Source organism: Aplysia californica, unplaced genomic scaffold (assembly GCF_000002075.1).
Source record: "Aplysia californica isolate F4 #8 unplaced genomic scaffold, AplCal3.0 scaffold00705, whole genome shotgun sequence".
NCBI classification, from domain to species: domain Eukaryota; kingdom Metazoa; phylum Mollusca; class Gastropoda; order Aplysiida; family Aplysiidae; genus Aplysia; species Aplysia californica.
The window spans coordinates 52,949-72,534 of record NW_004797975.1 but is presented as its reverse complement, the minus strand read 5'-3'; the positions used below and the strand labels follow the sequence as shown (position 1 = coordinate 72,534).

Here is a 19,586-nt window from a genome sequence, read left to right as displayed (position 1 = left end):
GAGAGAGAGAGGATGGTATAACATTTTATTAAAAATAATGGTAATCATTGTTACGCTATGTGAAGGTGCAACTTTCCATTTTATAATGGGGTGCAACTATTCATAAAACCATGTGACAACTTTATAATGTAGAGATAGCTTTTTCTCCGTGTGAGATATGTCTATGTCTAGATATGTACCGAGGACCCGGTAGCCTACAGTAATGTTGATATTACAAGTTCCTTTGTACGTTCTGTACACCAATATGCCTATAATAAGTATATTATTGTTATGTTGGGTCGACCAGCGGCTTATTATAGGCCCACTTATTAAATTTATGAGTCTTGGCATACACACTTCACGTCTACAGAAGGTTAAAAATCAAAGATAACGATAAATAAAGTGCACATGGAACACCCTATCAACAGTGTGGTAGGCACTTAGACCTAGAGCTAAAAAACAAACAAAGGAAGAACAAGAAAAAGAAGATAAGTAAGGTCTTTTAGGAATCGAGGGCGTCATGGTGCCGTCGAAACTCGAAACATCGCTCTAAAAGTGGGTAGTAAACTGGCTGCTTACCACTTTATATTATATAGGACCTACATAATAATAATATTATTATATCTCTATTATTGTAGGCAGGTAAGGAGACAAGTGAATAGGTGGGTGGATGAGTGGACGAAATGCTGAATGCGTCTTCACATGCAAGACACCAATCATATAATGTTCTGTTACTTATATTTACCATAATATGGATAATAGTCTAGTCTTCATGTATGTGGCACGGTGCCTTTCTAGTTTCTTGATAAGCGCAATAATGCCACTGGCTATCTGAGTAAGCGTGTGAAGTTTAGCACGCTGGCATTCAGAACGTGGTCCCAAAGTTGTTATATAAGGGTTATAAAGACTTCAATGTCTCATGAAGTGACTATTATCTGATACTTTCTAACCACATGATAATGGAATGACGCTGAGGCACTGTAGAGAACTTAACAGATGGCAATTCATATCTTCGGTAAGACAAGATAAGTCGCGTTTGAGAAAGGAGGTCGTGTGATATTTAAAGGCTTGTATCATGTGTGCCTCTTTCTTTATCTGCGTTTAGCATCGAACGCACCATGGATGTTTAAGAGTAGAACTGTTAGTTTTAAGTTTAGTGAGAATATTCTCGAGGATTTGTACACGTAGAAATTTTGTTCTGTCTCCTTTTCGGGGGATAATTATTTAACTTTTTTAATTGCCGCAAGAGTTGTTTACCTTTCAATGGCAAAGGTGGCGCTATTGTTTACAATGGCTGAATGAGGAGGAATCTCAATTTTTCTTACGGCACAAGATGCTAAGTTTTGTTTCTTTTATTTGTTGTATTTACGTGACATGACCTTTGTTTGTGATGAATATGGAACAAACAAACGTGAGCACATCACGTTTGAACGAAGAATGCAACCCAGAAAGCCCACCATCCGAGAGAAACAGTGTCAATATTGATGCAAGTGATGGCGATGTTTCTGCTGCTACTGCTACCAGCACAGCCGTTCATGAGGACGAGATATCATCCACGAATGCAAAGGGTTTGGTCAGTGAGGGTACTCCTATGCCTGTAGTTCAAAGCTCTTTGAATGAAATTTCGTCTTCTGAGAAAACAAAAACAACCGGTGACCTCGACACTGCTGATCAAAACAAAAGGGGAGGGAGTCCAGAAACTACCATTCCTTTCTATGTGGGTAATGGACCCGTGTTTCCTGCAAGGCACAACAGAGAATTACAACCTGTCTCATCAAATACTAGTGCAGATTCTGGTTCGCACCCTGAATCAAGTGAAACTGATGTACATGATATTGACAATGCTACAAGGAAAGTATTGTTGTCTTATATTGACACAGCAGAAGAAGGAATTAACATGAAGAAAGAAAATTCTAATGAAACTCGGGCTGAACCCTCATCTCAATCTCAAGACCCTGTTGTTGAGAATAATGTCAATAATGACACTGCAACAGATTGTGAAACAAAAGAAGGACCTTCTGCTTCCAATACAGAAACAGAAAATGAATCTCTTGCCCCTCTTAGTGCTTCGTTCTTCAATTGTCAGTATCAAACCCCAAGCTGGATTGACGACCCTCTCATTGGAGTTCCTCCCTGTGCTATGGAAAATAAGAACACCCACAGAAAAACTGGTGCTGATATGCGGATTTTAACAGCATACATGAGGTCACTAAATGAAATGCGACTGCCAGAAGCTATACCACCTTCAGAATTAGACAAATATTTATCATCATTCTTCCTGGTAGTGAGAAAAGCAGATGGAAGTGAGTATGAACCGTGCAGCTTGAGGGCGATGCTTGCCAGCATAGAACGATATTTGCGATTTAAGAACTATCCTCTGTCTTTGACAAGAGACTCTGCTTTTTCCAATATGAGAAATGTTTTGAAGTTAAAGCAGCAGACTCTGCGTTCTATTGGTAAAGGACAAAAAGCTCCCAGTGATATTTCCCCTTCATCGCTTGCAAGGGAGGGGAAGATTGCCCACCTTTTTAAATCTCAGGAGATGGGGCCATATACTCCAAGCTCTGTGGTTTTTACATTGTGCTTTTACTTTTGTATGTACTTAAGAATTCGCAAGTCAACGGAAAACAAGAAACTCTTATGGGGAGATATAATTTTATGTAAAGATGAAAGTGGTCGGGAATTTCTTACCTTTTCTAGTCAGATGCTCAGAAGATCCCAGAGCTCGTCAAAAGGAAACTCAAGACAACGAACCTATCGAGTCTGGGCAGACCCAAGTTGTCCTGAGAAAGATCCTGTTACCATTTACAAATTCTACGCACAAAAACGCCCAGCGTCTATGAACACAAACTTTGCCCCTTTTTATTTGGGTATTAATGTTCTGTATCCCACCCAAGGCCAGTTGTGGTATCGACCTGCAGCAATGGGAATAAACAAACTGAACGAAATGGTGAGACAAATTAGAGAAATCACAGGAATTCGGAACACAACTGAATTTAACAGTGAACCGAAATTGTCGGACAAACCAGGAACTGAAGTAAATGGGGGCACACAAGATGGTCAGAGTCCGTCAAATGAGTCTGCTGACCGACAGGATTCAGAGAGCGAAATCAAAACCGAAGTCTTGGATGAGATTGAAGAGGACGATGGGTCTTCAATGACAGCCATGGATTTCAGTCAAGAGCAGCAGGAGCATCCTCTGAATTTTAATCAGTCTTCGCATGCAGTTCCTCCACCTTCTCGTCAAACTCTGGCAGCACTTGGTAATATGGCTCAGGCTGTATACTCTGACGGGGAAAGCAATGACAGTTTTTCACATCAGTCATTTCCTGCTAAAACAAATGGGGACATCGGTGCTGATTCTAGGAATGACAGGGAATTTGAACATGAGATAGACCTCACTAAGATGAACAGCCCTGATTCACCGCTGAACTGCTCTACAAAAGATAGAAGCAGTTACACAGCGGAAACTGCAGGGCGACAGAACAGTTCTGGTGAGTGTGTTTAGATTAGATTTGATGAGTCTCCAAATCTTGTGAAGTTTATTGGATGTTGTACAGATACATAACTTGATAGAGTTACATGGAGAATGTGATTTTTGTATAAAATTTGAAAGAGTCAAATAGTATCATTGGGTGCTTGACCTGTTCTCACATACTGTTCATCCCTTTCACTTTTGTAGAGAGAGAGGAGAGTGATGAGCTTGTTTGTTTATTTACTCTTTTTTTACTTATAGTATTAAAATTGTTAATCTTCTATGGGCCTCTTAATTAATGTATGGATGCTTCACGACGTGGTGGAATCAGGCGCTTGTCAATTATTTTGGCATATTGAGTTATTGGTATCATCTTAAAGCTTTATTTTTCGATGAAAAAACAACCCAGCTGTCTTGAATAGACCTTTAGATTTGTGATTGATGGAGATGGGATCCCCTCAGTTCAGAAATAAAATTAGGGAGAAAATGGCCAACAAAGCTTGGTGACTTCCATAGCTTGAGAGTCCTTAGAAATTGTAAATTTAAATGTGTTGTGCCGTTATTCAACGATTTTGAGTAATTTCCATGTAATACAGAAATGTGTTTTTAAATGGATATTGTTGATCCCAAAAAATAGAAAATTCTTAAAAAACTGCCCGACGTCCCAAAAAATGCTGGTCTCTTAGATTTCATTGTTTTGACAAGCGCCTGATTTCACCACGCCATCTCTCATCTGTAGTATTGTATTGTGCAGTAAAACCCTAACAATGAACATAATGGAGAATTTCTTGGCTTGTCTCTGAGAGGAGGTTGGGGGGTGGGGGGCTAAGAGTCATTGCGGATGTTCTAGTGTGCTCTTGTAATCTTTGTCATTACGTTCGCTGTTTTGACTTCCAGGGGGTGGGGGTGGGGTACGTTGACCGAATTTCAGGACGTGTAAGCAAAATCGCAGTCAGGTTTTTTTTTGGTGTCAAATAAAGTGTTATAGAGGAGTGCTCTAGGGGAACATGACATCTTTCTAAAAGTGGGTGCACCTCTGATTTTGAGAGCTTAAATTGTAATATAAAATAATGTGTCACTTTGTGATGGTGCTGTTACAGGTGTAGTTTGTGTGTGTCCTCCGCTGTGTAGACCCTTCTTTCACCCCTTGAATTTTTGCTCCTCCCCCTCCTCGCATTCTCTCTCTCTCTCTCTCTCTCTCTCTCTCTCTCTCTCTCTCTCTCTCTCTCTCTCTCTCTCTCTCTCTCTCTCTCTCTGTCTCTCTCTCTCTCTCTCTCTCTCTCTGTCTCTCTCTCTCTCTCTCTCTCTCTCTCTATCCCCCTCTCTCTGTCTCTGTCTCTCTCTCTCTGTCTCTGTCTCTCTCTCTCTGTCTCTGTCTCTCTCTCTTCTCTTTCTCTCCTCTCTCTATCCCCCTCTCTTTTTATATAAATCTATCTCCATATCTCTCTCTGTCTCCCTCACTCATCTGTCTGTCCCCCTCTCTCTTTTCTCTCTTTTTTTTTATCTCTCTCTCACTCTCTTCCTCTCTCTCTCTCTCTCTCTCTCTCTCTCTCTCTCTCTCTGTCTGTCTCTCTGTCTCTCTCTCTCTCTCTCTCTCTCTCTGTCTCCCTCATTCATCTCTCTATCCCCCTCTCTCCTCTTTCTTTCCCCCTCTCTCGTGTCTCTATTTAAGTGGTGTAGTGACTAGCTTCTTACCCAGTTAGCTGAATATGGAAGACTCTTCATGAATTTAAAGTATTCTTGCTTCCCTTTTTTTTTTACCTGCTCCATTAAATTGTAAGTTGCTTCTGTTCTATAAATCTAAGTAAGATAAAATATATTATATTACAAATGAAATGTTGGAGATGATGTAGTATGCTGGAATGTACTACTTTAACTTAAATATCCTCCATTTTCTCAAGTGTGCTTCTATCATGGTGATGTACAGTTTTTGCTTTTGCTCACATTTGTCTGTCTTCGGTCAAACCCGTCTCAGTCACTTTCTTTCGAGATGCTATTGTTGCGGGTGCTGTGGTGTGGTTTGTTCCTCTTTCGTATCAAACATCTGTCATCCGTATCTCTGCTTCTTCTTTACTTTGTATCATGTAATGCTCAAGTAACACCTCTGATCTTCAGAATTTATATATGGCCTAATTCCTAATTGTGGGTGGTTGGTGGGTGTTATGGTGTGGTTTGCTCCTTCTTTTGTATCAAACATCAACCATTGTTAACTCTCCTCGTTTTTTATGTTTGTAATTAAACGCTCTCATGGCATCTCTCTTATCTTTGGCACTTATATGACCTAATTGTGTCGCAAGTGCCATAAAACTTTTGCTCAAACTTGAACTCAACTTGTGGTGTTGAAGAATCATCTCAATCTTTCTTCAGATGCCATTGGTGTAGAAGAAGCAAAGTTGCACCTGATGAACATAATGAGAAGGCTTGAGCCGGCAGACATCATTCAGTTCAATTCTTGGTTGAAGGGAGTTAAATTCAGCTCTGACCCATTCTCAGGTGAGTATTTTTAGTATTAAATGAAGGTTTGCATTTTTTAGATCTGTCTTATAATTTTCTTTTCTCTCTTTTACTCATATTTATTTGTGAAAGAATTATTTCAAGTTGTCATGTGATTTCGCATGACTTGTGAAAACAAGAACCCTATGTACCCTTTCAGATTAGTTTTGGATATCATTTTTCTTTTTCATAGTGTAAAGATGACACGAATGATATGGGAATGGTTGGTAGGTGCACTGGTCTGGTTTGCTCCTCCTTTCCTGTCAAACATCTATCATACTTATTCTCTCCTCCTTTTCTTTGTATGTTACTATATATAGTGACACCTCTAATTTTCAGCATCTACATTTAAATTACATTTCAATGACATAAAACCGGTACAAAAACTAAACCAAACATGCTAGTTGTGGGTGTTATTTCCTAGCTCATCATCATCATTGCCTTTCTCACCTTGCATCAGGGTATAGGCCACGGACAAAAACTTTCCACCATTTTCTATCCTGGGCTAGCATCTTGATGTTATTCAGTGTCTTCCCACTTTTCTGTACATCATTTTCTGTGATTCTTCTCCAGGTTCCAAGCGGTCCTCCCCTTGATCTTTTACCCTGTGGATTCTCATCCAACACTTTCTTTGTTTTGTAGCTGCCTGACTTTCTGAGAAAATGTCCAATCCATCGCCACTGCCTTCTTCCTCTACCTCATCTCTGACTGGGATTTGTCTTATTTTCCTTTTATTTAACACTTCCTCGTTAGTGATCCTGTTTGTCCATCTGATCCTCAATAACTTTCTTAGACACTTGTTCAAGTAAACCTGGATCCTCTTTATGCAAGTCTGTGATGCTTTCCATGTCTCACATCCGTACAACAGGACTGATTTCTCATTTTAATTGAAAATCCTCAGCTTTGTGAGATATCTCAGGTCTTCCAAATCCTATTCAAAGATATGAAAGCAGCCTGTGCTTTTCCAATGCGAGACTTTATTTCAGCACCTGTTCCTCCCTCTCTGTCAATTATACTCCCAAGATATTTCCTAGCTGAGTCTTCTGTATTTTCCTCAGCAGTCTTTTCTTTTTTTTCTTTGACCCGTGGACTCTTACTGTGTCCTTGTGCTTCCCTTCAATGAAATCTTCAGGTGGTTTTCTCTTGATGTACCTCTGCAGGTCAAGTTGTGTGCCAAGAAGGCGAGGATACAAAAGATTCAGTCACTGTCAAGACGAGCAGCTCCAACATCGGCAGCTTGGGAGCCAACATTATCCTGAACATCTCCCTGTCCCCCCAAGCCTTGCAGGGCGAGGGGCCCATCACCGTCACCGCCCAGACTTCCATTCCTCCAGAGCAGCAGCAGAGAAATAATTCCTCCTCTATCGGCAGCCTAAATGGGAGCAGTAGCAGCAGCAGCAGTGGGAAGGGAAACCCCCTCAACAACTCTTCCAGGCACGGGACCACAAGTGCTGCTTCCGCCTCGAAGAACCCCCTGCCCACGTTCCCGCACAACGCCACAGCCCCGACCGAGCAGCTTGTTTCCTCCGACAAACCCCTGGACCTGGTCACCAGTCCGGTGAGCCGGGCCGGGAAAGCGGCATCTTCATCCTCTTCATCCTCTTCCTCCTCCTCTTCGCAACAGCAGCAGGGAAAGATGAGCCGGCCTCACAGCGGCAGCAATGGAATTTTCCCGGCCATGAGCGGCTCGTCCTCTTCCCGCGGAGACTCTCCGCTGGCCAAAAGACTTCGCCTCTCGGCAGAGCAGGCCGAAGCGTACACCAGTGCTTCCATCATGGCCAGCCTCTCCTCTGCTAACTTCCTCAACGAGCGGCTTCGCTTCCAGCTGATGCAGGCTGGCCTACACATGGGGGACTACAACGTGGACCCGCACGCCTCCGCCGGCCTCATGGATCTGGCCAACTCAGAGGCGCTGCAGTCTCAGCTCTTGCAACACTATGGCATCAAATCAGAACCGAAATAAGGAAAAAACCAAAATTTTTAGCTGGTTGATCCGTAAAAGAATCTGCCAAGCGTGTTAAAAGAAGAAATATACTGGGTTGCATTTTTAACAATTTTGCTCCTGAATTATTAAGGACTCATTTCGATTTAGAGTTTCTTCATTTGTGATAATTTTAGTGTTAGATAAGGTTGTAATAATCAAAGTAAGTTGGAATCAAAAGATAAGACAGAACTCAACACTTGAGTCTCAGTCGAATAACATATCAAAATGGTTCTATAAAGATGTTAGACAATTGAGCATACCTCAATAGCACAATGATCTGAAATGGACACTGAGATAAATTTTGCACTACCCATGACAATGCCTGAAGAAGGCTGTGACTAGATGAAATGTTATTGCATCAAAAGTCTCTTAAAACATCATATCAGCTACCTCCACTTTATTCCTATTGCCTTTTATTTATTTATTATCCTAACAGACTCTTCTTTTTTATGTGATTGAAAATAATTATTGTTCTCATGATGCAGGGTTAAAGGACATATATAAATATATATATATATATATTAAATATATTGCATTTCGTTTTAATATAATTAATCTTCTCTTTATTGACACACTTTTTGTGTGACAAGAGATGGCTTCCATGCATACTTAACATTGTAAATGCTTGTGAGAATTGCAGAAAAATGTTTCCCCCTTCCCTTTTTTTTCGCAACTGGTCACAAACTTTTGTAGCTAGACAAGATTGATCAGCCAAACATGACCTCGCAAAATGATCTCTTAAATTTGTGATATATAATGTCTCTTTGTTTTTATGGAAAATTTCAGAAATTTTATAATAAGTTTTGTTGTTAATGCACGTCTTTGTTAGCACTTTGACATGGTGAGGTATATGATGAGACCATCGAAAATGATATAGAGTTATTACTTGGTGAAACGAGACTTTATTTTTTTCTAAGATTTTGGCCGTCTGCTTTGCATGTGAAGCACGGCTGTTGTTGACTGTCTTGATCACAATTCTGAATTACATGTTGCTGGTGCAGCAGCGGTATTTGATATTGGCAAGGTTCTGCAGGCCTCCTTTTACTGTAGGAATCATCATAAGTTAACATGTTCACATTATATTGATGATGCAGCAAAATCTCATAATTGTATATTTAATGCTACTCACAACTCAAAAGTGTTTTTGTAAATGTTCACCATTATTTACATACTGGTGGAGGGATTTAAGGAATGTTTTCTTCAACAGACAACGAAAGTATAATTATGACTTTAACAAAAAATGCTGTAAATCAAAATGCATTTTACAAGCTCATGTTAATCGCTATTTTGTGGAGAGAAAAAAAAATTGGATTGAATTTATATGAAACTGCTGTAAATATCTTTAAATTCAAATAGACGAAGTCTTGCTTTGTCTATGCTTGATATTTTTGGAAAGAGGGGGAAACATGTGCGAGATAGTCAAGGTCTTTGGACCAATGGTGACACACTGTCTTCAGTCTTTTCTATCTCTCTCTAGTCAGCGTGGCATTTTTTTAAATGAGACACGACTTTAACACAGCAAGTGCAATTTGTTGACTGTTTACAGGAAACTTGAGATTACATTAGCTGCTATTTTTCCCCAGGGACTTAGAGCACCGTTTATGAAGTGAACTATTGTTCTTGTGACCCATACTGTGACAGTGTTGTTTGGTTCTTCATTTCACATAAGTGAATGAGGACCGTAGTTGTACATGAAGGCATGATTCGTTAAAGATTCTCTCTGCAATTTGGTAGGTATGATAAGTTTCCCTGAATTCAGTAGATTGCAAAGTTTTATAAGATTGTGATGAGTGTGCTGACAGTGATTTGTGTGTAGCGGACCATGTCGGAGCTGTGAAATGTTGTATTTTACGAGTGGAAGTAAGTGCTACAGTGAGGAAGGATTATTAGATAAAAACACTGAATTATGCGGTGCAAAGGGTACACATTTCAAAGGAGGTTCTGGACTGTTGCTGAAGGATGAAGAGCTTAAAATGGAGGGTTTGGATAGTCGGATCATCACAATATTTAATGAAAGAAAAAAACAAGATTTGTATTGCCTTCATAACTTGCAGATTCGCTTAATTTATGCCTTTGCCATCATAGCATTGGATTTGTAATGGTTTGGATCTTGTAATTTAAAAAAAAGTTTTATTTAGTTGTAGAGAAATGTAATGGAATCTATTTGTCTTTCTGCTGGGATGTTCTGTCTCCCTAAACGCGGGTAGTCTCTGATAGACAAGGGGGAGCAGCCTGCCTTGAAAATGGTCGATCTTGCAGTCTTTGCTGCAAGCATAATCAGTTCTCAGTCATATTAATTTAACAGCAGCTTGAAATGTTCAGGGATCTAAAAAAGTAAGTTACTAATTCTTCGGGAAAATTTTGACTTCAGTGTAAGACTTGACATAACTTCGCATTTCATATATTAATTGAAAGGATGATAATTGCTGATATTGATTTGTGACACATTGATGGAGACATTTTCTGGAAACATTTGTAGATCCTTCATTTGTGAAGCATTAATAGAAAGTTAAATGGAATGTGATTTTGTGCCACTCATTTTAATGTTGCGTTTCCCAGATTTTTGGATTGATCTCATTTCAAGTTTCCAGTAACAAGGTTTTGAAATTAGGTAGTTATATCCCTCTTGTCATAGGAATGGTTTAAAAGTTGTTGTTTTTTTTAGCATCAAAAAGACAGTCAGACCTTATGACTACTGTTTTAATTATTGGGTCCGCTTAGCAAATTTGTGAGTGTTCTGATACAATAAGCTCAGAGGGATGTCGAGGCAACAGATCCAGGGCCTTCTTGAACTTCTGTTGGACAGTACTGTGTCTGTCTATGTATATGTTGCTATTCCTGACTGACATTCGCAATCTCATATCTTCCTCTTTTGCTTTTTTTTTTTTGGTTTCCACTGTACATTTTTTGTGCACAGTTAAATTATGTTTGTGTATGTACATTTTATGTTGAATCTTCATAAATGTCATGTGATATTTAACTGGGTTTTTTTTTTTTTTATTTTTTTTTTTTTAACTGCTTACACCTTATGCACAGGTGATTCACTATGCTCTTGTCAGCACAAAAGAATCATCTACAACTCTATGATCTTTATCTTTTATAAGGGTTCAATGGGTTTTGTTTTCTAAGTTGTTAATTTTTCTTTTTTTTGTTCTTTCTTTTGTTTTGTTGTTGTTTTCAGCTGGACTCTGTTCTATGCATATTTTAAAAACATTTTTTGCCTTTTTTCTCTCCCCTTGATTCCCTGTCATTTTCTAAGAAATTGTCTCAAGTTTGCTTCTATTTTCTTCATGTTTTCTATCAAGAGTATTACACACAAAAAATAAAAAAAATAAAAAAATAACTCTGAACATGCACAAAGAAAAGAAAAAGAAAGAAACTGCCGTTCGTGAATCAAAAGTTCAAAAACTCAAACTCAACGTGTGAATGTAATATTTCATTTACTTTAGAAAGATTGTCATAGGAATTTATATTTTATTATTTTTATTTTTATGATGGCAATCTTGATAGGAGGCTAAATGTCTTTTCAGACTAATCCAAACTGTTCTAAGAAAAAGTTAAGGGGGCGGGGAGGAAAAAAGTGTGGAAAACTTGTCTGTTTAGTGTTATCATTCCACTATGATGGCTAGATACTAATGTTTTTTTTAGTGCTGAGTGTTTACAATTTACTTCTTCCAAGGATTATGATCAGGGATGTTTTTCACCTGCCTTGACCTCGTGGTATAGCCCCCCCCCCCCACTGCTGTGGTGTATACGGTACTTATAGTTAATTTGAGGTTTTGAAACCAAAATGAGTCTGACCTGTCCTCTTAGCTCCTAACAACAGATTGCCGTTTGGCTTTCTGTCGTGATGGGATGTGGAGTTTTCCTTCCTCCGAAGTAGCCTCTTGTGTGTCCAGTAGGGCATTGAATTATTTACACGCTCATCATATGACCTTTTATGCAGTTGCGAGCGTTGTAAAACACTTACCAAAGCATTGAATTATTGCTGAAGAAAAACCCGTTAAACTTGAAAAAATAGCTACCTTTAGTACCAATTACTAGGACAATTACAAGCCATTGTCAAAGCCTTGTTAGTTGTTAATGATATTTAGCTGATGAGGTCCTCATCCTGACCTCTTGGAGTAGCCCTCAGTCTATCCCAGTCATGTTTTACTTGCAAAAGTTACTCTTTGGAAAAGATTATACAGAGAAAACAAGTCCTGGTTAGAGGTTTCCTTGATCTCTGTCTTGGGCTTTTAGGTTAACTAGGATCCGTCACCACAGTTTGTCTCAAGTGGGAAGATTTTTAGGACTATGTTGTTAATAGCCCAACAGAAATTGTATCCGTTTCGAAAAGTGATTGCTGTGTAAGTTCAAAACGGGTCAGCACCGTTTCGTTTCAGTCACGTGCACACATCAGAGATGCTGTGATATGTTCGTCTGGGCCAGTGATAGATGTCGCGTGAAGAAAAGAAAAGTGAATAGACAGTAGGATTGAGTTTGTTTGTGTTTTGCTCTTTTGATTACTAACAAGCAGCGCTCCTGAGGTATCGGCTCCCGAGACTGCTTCCCACTTTCCCAGTTTGTGGATTCTTGCCTATGATGACATGCTTTTTTTTTTTTGCTTTTATTTTTTAATCTACGTTCGTATTTATTTATTTTTATCTCATTTGCATTTGCTTGTTTGCAATATGATGATGAATCTGCACATTTTATGTTGATTGCCATTAGAAGATGAGGATATATATGTGTTTTGTCAGATCTGTACATTAATTACTAATTTACTCATGTGTTAAATGTTGTGCTTTCTGTCTGAGGTGAATGACGTACAAGCTTGCCAAGTTTTTATTCTTTTTTAGCCGTGTTTTGGAGCTGCGGTACTCCAGACCTGCCAAGTACTCGGATAAAATTGGAGCCCCCCCCCTTTTTTTTGTTGGTTTATTGAAGAACCTCAATTGGATTTGCATAAAATCAGATTATTTTTTCTGACTTGCGTTTCCATCAGTCACCTACAACACTTGAAAATACACAGGTTTATTTGAGACATACTTGCTCAACTTATCGTAAATGATGAAGGGGAAAAAACCCAAACCCCAACACATTTTTATTTGCATGTAATTGCAATACAGGTTTGTGTGCCAGGGTTGGTTCATTATAACCTAGTTTTAATCTACTGGGGTTCTGGAGACTTCCAGATGTTTTGGAGGATTCTGAGGCAAGCTCCTATTTTTGGTCATGGAGTGGTTGGCAGGTCTGGTACTCTCCCCGATTTTTTAAATTTACGAGTCGTGGCGCGGCTAGATCCGGTGAGGACTGCAGATTATTTCGACTGGAAGGAGAAAGGACACTTTTTGGTGTGGGGGATTTTTTAAAATGTACTTTTATGGTAGGCTTGTCTGAATAATCCGACTGCATAATATGCAAGTAGACCATAATGCTTTAAAGGGGATGGCCTGGTTTTTCTTGATGGGGAAAAAATCAGTGCTTTTTTAAGCTTGTAAAAGATTAGGTTTATTTTTTTAAAATTGTGAACGGATTCGTTCACTGTGCGTCTTTGCCACTGGGCGGGTGGCAATATTGTGAGTTTTCACATAAAGGAGAGTTAGTAGCTGGGTGAGAAGGGTACCAGACTGGCGATGAGAAAGCTTTGGCCTTGACCCTTGTTGAATCGGAGGCAGATGTGGAAAACTTTGGAAAGATGTTTGGACAGAGAAGCAGCAGCCTCTCTAAGAGACATATCTTGTACGGTCATCTCTTTCTACATGACCCAAGGGAAGCCAGCGCTCCTCTCTGGTTCTATGGGTATTATGAGGACTCTCCTTTTTTTTCCCTTCCTGTTTAAGTAATAGAAAGTCAACATGTTGAATTGAATTACCCAGCATGTTTCGTGCTCAGGGCATAGCAGTCAAGCAGTTTAAAAGTTATAGGATTTGAATATTTGTCTCAAAGTTTTTATGTGAAACTGTTACTCTTGTCTTTTAAACTTTTCAAAGAATGAAAAGTATGATTGTTTTTTCGTTTGTTTTTTTTTCCAGTTTTTTTTCTTTTTGTGTGTGTGTGTGTGTGTATACATTACTTTGGTTGACTGAGTGTATAGTTTTAATGTTTTACTCATATGTGGTGGAGGACACTAGTCATGATTCTCAAGAACTTATTTACACTTTGCTGGATTTACTTCTGCAACACCGTGTACATTCTCTCTACTCTTCTGTACTTTTGCACATTTCCCCCCTGATGATGATATATATTCATATTTTGTTTTGTTTTCCAATCTCATTAAGATCTGTTATTATTTGTTTTGGGTTTTTTTTCCTTGTATCTGTGACTACTACTAGTGAATAGTTTGACAGAGCAAGCAACATGACATTCCTTCGGCCCCCACTCGAAAAACTTTGTTTTTTTCCTAAAGGTCACAGATATCCTTGTGATTGATACACAATAGGACTTGGGTATAGCTTAATTTTATTTGGGTCCTGATGAGAGACGCTGGTGTTTAAGGGTGCTGTCAAGAGAACCTTACAAACAGAGCTTCCTATGTTCTAGGCCTGTTTCATGAAACTATTGTAGAATTTAATACAGTTTTCTCTGAAATGTATTTGTATTTGAAGATTTGAAGGGACATATTCTTCTCCCAAGCATCAACTTCAGTTGACCTCAGCATGACCACTTGCTGGCACATTCATTCATGTTAAACCCCCCGGTGAAGGGTAGCGGGGAAAGAAAAAAGTTGAATGTTATGAATGTAGCTCTGTGCCAATGTTAGCAACTGCTCCCATAGCTCTGCGCTATTGATGAAACAAACAATTATGCAAGGTTCCCCCCTCCCCCCCCATGTTTGTTTATTTTTTCATAGCTGCCAACCAATAGGTAGAAAACATTTAATAATGATATGTTAGCAAGAGTCTGAGTTATGGAAGTCCGTTTTCATATCGGAAAATAGTATTTTGTTTTCTAATAATGCTTCTCATGGACTTGCCAATGCTAAGGAAAAATTATACCTTGCAAGACAAGACTTGCAAATAATTTTGAGAACGAAGCCAACAGATCTGTTGAAGTTGTGTCCATTACCATAGTTAACTGTTGAGCATGGATTTATTGACGGCAAAAATGTGTGTGAAGGGGTTGTTTTTTTTTGGGGGGGTGGGGAAGGGTACTGGGCCAATGCCTACCATCTTGGTCTGCTGTATGATGGGCAGTGCGTAGGTTTTTTTTTTAGGTTTTGAAAAGTTGGCAGCTGTGCGTTTTCTTGACAGTGGAGTTGGGGTTAGGACATTGATTGGCTATGTTCAATGATGCCATCATTTTCTGAGCTGTAAGATCTGACAAGAGCTTGTCTGTTGTCGGCTGTGTTGACCTGAGGTTCAGCGGGGGAGAATACTGGCTTCACACTCTCCTAAGCATCCGTGTTGCAATGCAAAATTGCGCTCTATGAAGAAAACATTACTAGTTTAAATACTAGCACCTATCCCCTAGAAATTGCTACGAGCTTTATTGTTATAAAAAAGGCATTACAGATTTTAGTCGGCGTATCCGAGAGTTCACGTGGTAGCCAGCGGCAGCGGAAAATGAAGGTTCTTCTTAGGAAGGGGATAGGTTTGCCCCCTTTATGACTCACTGGAGTTCAGGACGATCGGACTAGGGGTTAATGTAAACAATTATCCTCCAGAAATACTTGAAATAAGGAGTCTCTAATCTTCTGCTAACAAAACTTCAAATTTTTCACAATATCTAGAGCACTGGAGAAGAAAATACAAATAAAGGAAAAGGGACCAACATCTCACTATGCGCGTCCGTGGATGAGCAGACGTCATCCCTTCTCTAGGAATGGGGGTGAGGGATGGAATTTTTTTTTTTTTTAAATGTTTGGGAAGGAGGGGAGAGGACGGGGGAGGAGAAGAGGGGAATGGAGTTAACAGGGTTGTAATGTAGTTTGTCACACCTCTGAGGTATTCATGTTTGGCAGTTGAGTAAGCGTTCTCTGCTGACGCTGACCCGCATTTATTGTGTCCATTTTCTCGAGTTGTCTAGAATTAGGCATAGGAGTATAACAAAATGAGACAGATGGTGGCCAAACTTGACGGTCGGTGAATAGTTCATGAATGTCTGCTTTATCATTCTATTTATTCTGTATTGTATGTTAGTAAGGTCACAGCCTATCTTACAGATGTTTTTGTTTGTTGGTTTTTTTTTCTGGGTTTTTTTTTCCTTCTTCCAAACCGTACATGCTGTATAACAGGATTGTCTATATCCTCCAAATGCATTTTTTTTAAAAAACCGTTTTCTCAGGAAAAATTTTCCAAGATAAAAGAAATGCATTTTCTACCTCTGATTTTTTTCTCTCACACAAAGCATTTACCTTGGTCGTAAACCGTTATCATCAGCTCTCATAATTGTTATTCGTATTATTGTTCGTCTTTTTCTCACTCTCTGGGCCGGGTCGTGTCGGTACCGTGACAAATGTCGAGTGAGCGTGCGAGCGGCTCCCAAAGCTTGTCTGATGTCAGTTGTCACTTGCCGCTCCTCCTATGATGCAGTTTGACGGCCTTGTTGTACCGGTCCCCATTTCTTTTGGTGTTTTTCATGGGGTTCTTCTTGTTCTTGTACTTGTTCTTTTTTTAATTTTCGGCTTGTTGCAACAGGTTGCTTATTTATCAATTATTTTCCTCAATGATCCGTCTCCGGATTCTTAAAAAAAAAAAATTTTGTTTCTGTTTTTGTTTTGTATGTATCAGAATTGATTGTATTTAATTTATTACTGTTTTAACATATCCGTTGATGGTGTTGGGGTTAATTTATGATTAATACACATAATCAAAAGTTATAATTACTCACATTTGAACGTACTATTATACGAATGTAACAACTGCTGTACAAGCATCTCTCGTGACTGACCTGTTCCGATTCAAGCTTTTTTTTTTTCTTCATTTTTTTGCTCACTACACAGCGACAGTTTTACCATTTTGTCAGTTGTGGTTAAGTAGTGTTCGCAGGGTAGGGGTGGCTGGTGTTTAACTTGGCAATTGAAATCAGGGGGAGCATCCAAGTTACTGTTAGTAAAGTTAATTTGATGGAAAACTCATTGGCACTTACAACTTACAGTCATGGGCGCGTTTTTTCGATGTGATAAACTCCTAAAATGAAAGCTGTGGTTTTTCTGTGAAAACTTTAGTCCATATGTTGGCTGTTCTGGTGAAAAAAGGTGGGGGGGGGGTTTTCCGCAAAGCTAATGGTTGAGGCAAAAATACTGTTTCGTTCTTTTCTCGAACAGTAGTATACAGGGATTTTTGTTTATTGGGTGACATTTAGAGAATTTTGCATCAAGATGAAATTTTCGCACCTTTTTTTTTTCTTTTGTTCCGGTTGGAGGGAAGAGCCCTGTCGTAGCTTATGATAGTTGATGAGTCTCTTTCATGTTCACACCCAGAGCTTCTTTCATTTTTCTCTCGGAGCTATCGTATAATATCTTGTCAGAAGGGGACATGAGCTAGTACAGGGAGTATTTGTAGATGTGAACTCTGAAGAGGGAAACTTTGAGGGTACTTTTTTCTCAGTGAAATAAAGTAGAACAGTTTTTAAAGCTGTGAAAGTATTTTTTTTTCGAATTTAAGCCTTTTGTGTGTGTCTGTGTTAGTGTTAAGAGAGAAGGTACTGTTTTCTGTCTATGATATTCATATATGATGGGTACATGATCAGCTGAAGAAAGCTTATCAGGAAAACTTGCACATAAGATGTCTATTGTTAGATCTATTGTTCAATTACTGTTACCGTTTCTTTTCGTCTTATCTTGCTTGATAAAGCTTCAATTTGGTCAGGGCAGTCACGATAACCTATACAAAATGGCCTTTGATTTTTATTTTTTATTTTATTTTGAAGAGTGCACTTTGTTGTCAAAGGCTGACCGTCGGTCTAAGTTATATTGCACAAAAATGCTGAAGAGTGTCAGAAAGCTGCACAAAGCAGCATTTCCCCTGTGGGGATTCGAGGTAAACTGTGTTGGCCGGGTTCACATTTTTTAGAAACTCTCGCTGGCTGTCTGGCTCTTTCAGTCGTGAACAGCATCACATCCTTCCTTCCACTTTGTCTCTACTGTCTAGAGGACAGGTAGTACCGGTAGGTAGCGTTTATTTGAACAGATTTTTTCCACCGTTAAAACGGACTGTAGTTTATTCTTTGTTTTTGTGAGTCTGCTGGTGAGTAAAACGTTTAACCTTATCCGTACGCCCTGGGGTCATTTTGTGCCGCCGAGGTTGTATTCTTCACATTTTAGAATACTTTTAGTACGAAGATCTCATTGAAACTTTCAGTATTTCTCAAAAAATTATTTTGACAGACTGCTATGCAAAGCGTACGGATTCCCTGTAAGGACTTCTCTGTTGACACCCACCCCTTGGCGCTCATATGACCTTATGCAGTTGCAAGCGCCGTAAAACCTACTTTAAAAAAAAAAAAAAAAGCGTACGGATCGGATTAAATAGTAAATTTCCTCTTTGGAAAGTGGTGGCACAGAGTTCCCCACGTCGTATGGGTACGATAGTGAAACACGACGTAGGATAGGGTTAAATACGTATTGGGGTACAAGAGGGTCATATTGAGGCGAGGAGTATTAAAAGTCCTGAGTAAGGAGTTGTCTTTTTGTTTTTAAGTCGAGTTACTTTTGATCTTCTTTTGTACAGGGTGTATGAGAAAACTATTTCTCTCGTTTATAATATATAAACCAAGGCAGCTTTTTTTCATGTTCTCTTCTATAGCAAACAATCGGGTAAAGTGGAAACTTCCATATGTCTGAGCCATGTCGGTTCTTTTGCATAACTTTCTCTTCGTGGTTGTCTTTATTACGCTCTTTTTAATCTTTACTGACTGTTCAGTGTAAGACCCCACCGTACACCATTTTGAAATGTGACGTATGTCGGAGTCTCGCACTGAGGGAGCAGTGGATATATATATATATATGAAGACTACAGGGGGGAAAATGACGGCAGTCACAAACTGAAAATCGTGAGGGTACCAATTTTGAAGCCTTGTTGACTCCTAACTGTATTTATGTTCAACTGTTGGTTGATTATTGTTGTTAGATTTCTCATTCACCAACACTTAATAATAAACCACTAGTCAAACAAATTTGAAGTTATGAGTCCACAAGCTTTTAAAATTGGCACCCTCACAATTTCCAGTTTGTGACTACATTGGTTTTTTCCCGTGTGCTCTTCATATGTATTGATGGACGAGTGGAAATGTGGGCATGTCCAGACACCTGCTAGTGTGGCAGGCGGACACGTTTGCCTCATTCACACATGACCGAGTGTGATTGTGGCCACGTCTCACGTGGCAGGTGGGTGGTAGGATTGTTTGTAGCAGTCTCACCAGGGATGGAAAAAGTCGCCAACACTTCAGGAGATGAATGGGGGGGGGGGGGGTTGTTTGTTTTTTATGTAGTCTGGGGAAATTGTCTTGGAGCTAAAAAGGCGGAGGGAAGAAGAAGAAAAAAACCGTCTTTGACCTCAATAAAAATTTGTCTGTGAACTCATGACAATAGTGTGATTTTTCACACCTGAGGTGTTAATTCAAGTGAAAGATTTTGTCTCCACGTCACCGAGTTACAAGCTGTCACACTAGTGATGTCTCCAATTCCCTTAATTCAGACCCCTCTTGTTCCTCTATTCCTAACAATGATCC

The 19,586-nt window shown here is 39.3% G+C and overlaps 1 protein-coding gene across 1 annotated transcript; it reads left to right on the top strand.

Moving 5' to 3' along the window:
• Positions 1 to 626: 626 nt before the first annotated feature.
• On the top strand, positions 627 to 16,631 carry LOC101860200. Its single transcript, XM_005108619.3, has 3 exons — positions 627 to 3,473; positions 5,822 to 5,947; positions 7,108 to 16,631. Exons 1-3 carry the CDS (start codon positions 1,370 to 1,372, stop codon positions 7,908 to 7,910), a joined length of 3,033 nt encoding a protein of 1,010 aa, XP_005108676.2. The 5' UTR covers positions 627 to 1,369; the 3' UTR covers positions 7,911 to 16,631.
• Positions 16,632 to 19,586: the final 2,955 nt, after the last annotated feature.

Coding starts and splice junctions, on each gene's coding strand:
- LOC101860200 (XM_005108619.3), top strand. CDS start 1,370: ATGAATATGGAACAAACAAACGTGAGCACATCACGTTTGAACGAAGAA. Junction 3,474..5,821: donor AGGGCGACAGAACAGTTCTG/GTGAGTGTGTTT, acceptor ATCTTTCTTCAG/ATGCCATTGGTGTAGAAGAA. Junction 5,948..7,107: donor CAGCTCTGACCCATTCTCAG/GTGAGTATTTTT, acceptor GTACCTCTGCAG/GTCAAGTTGTGTGCCAAGAA.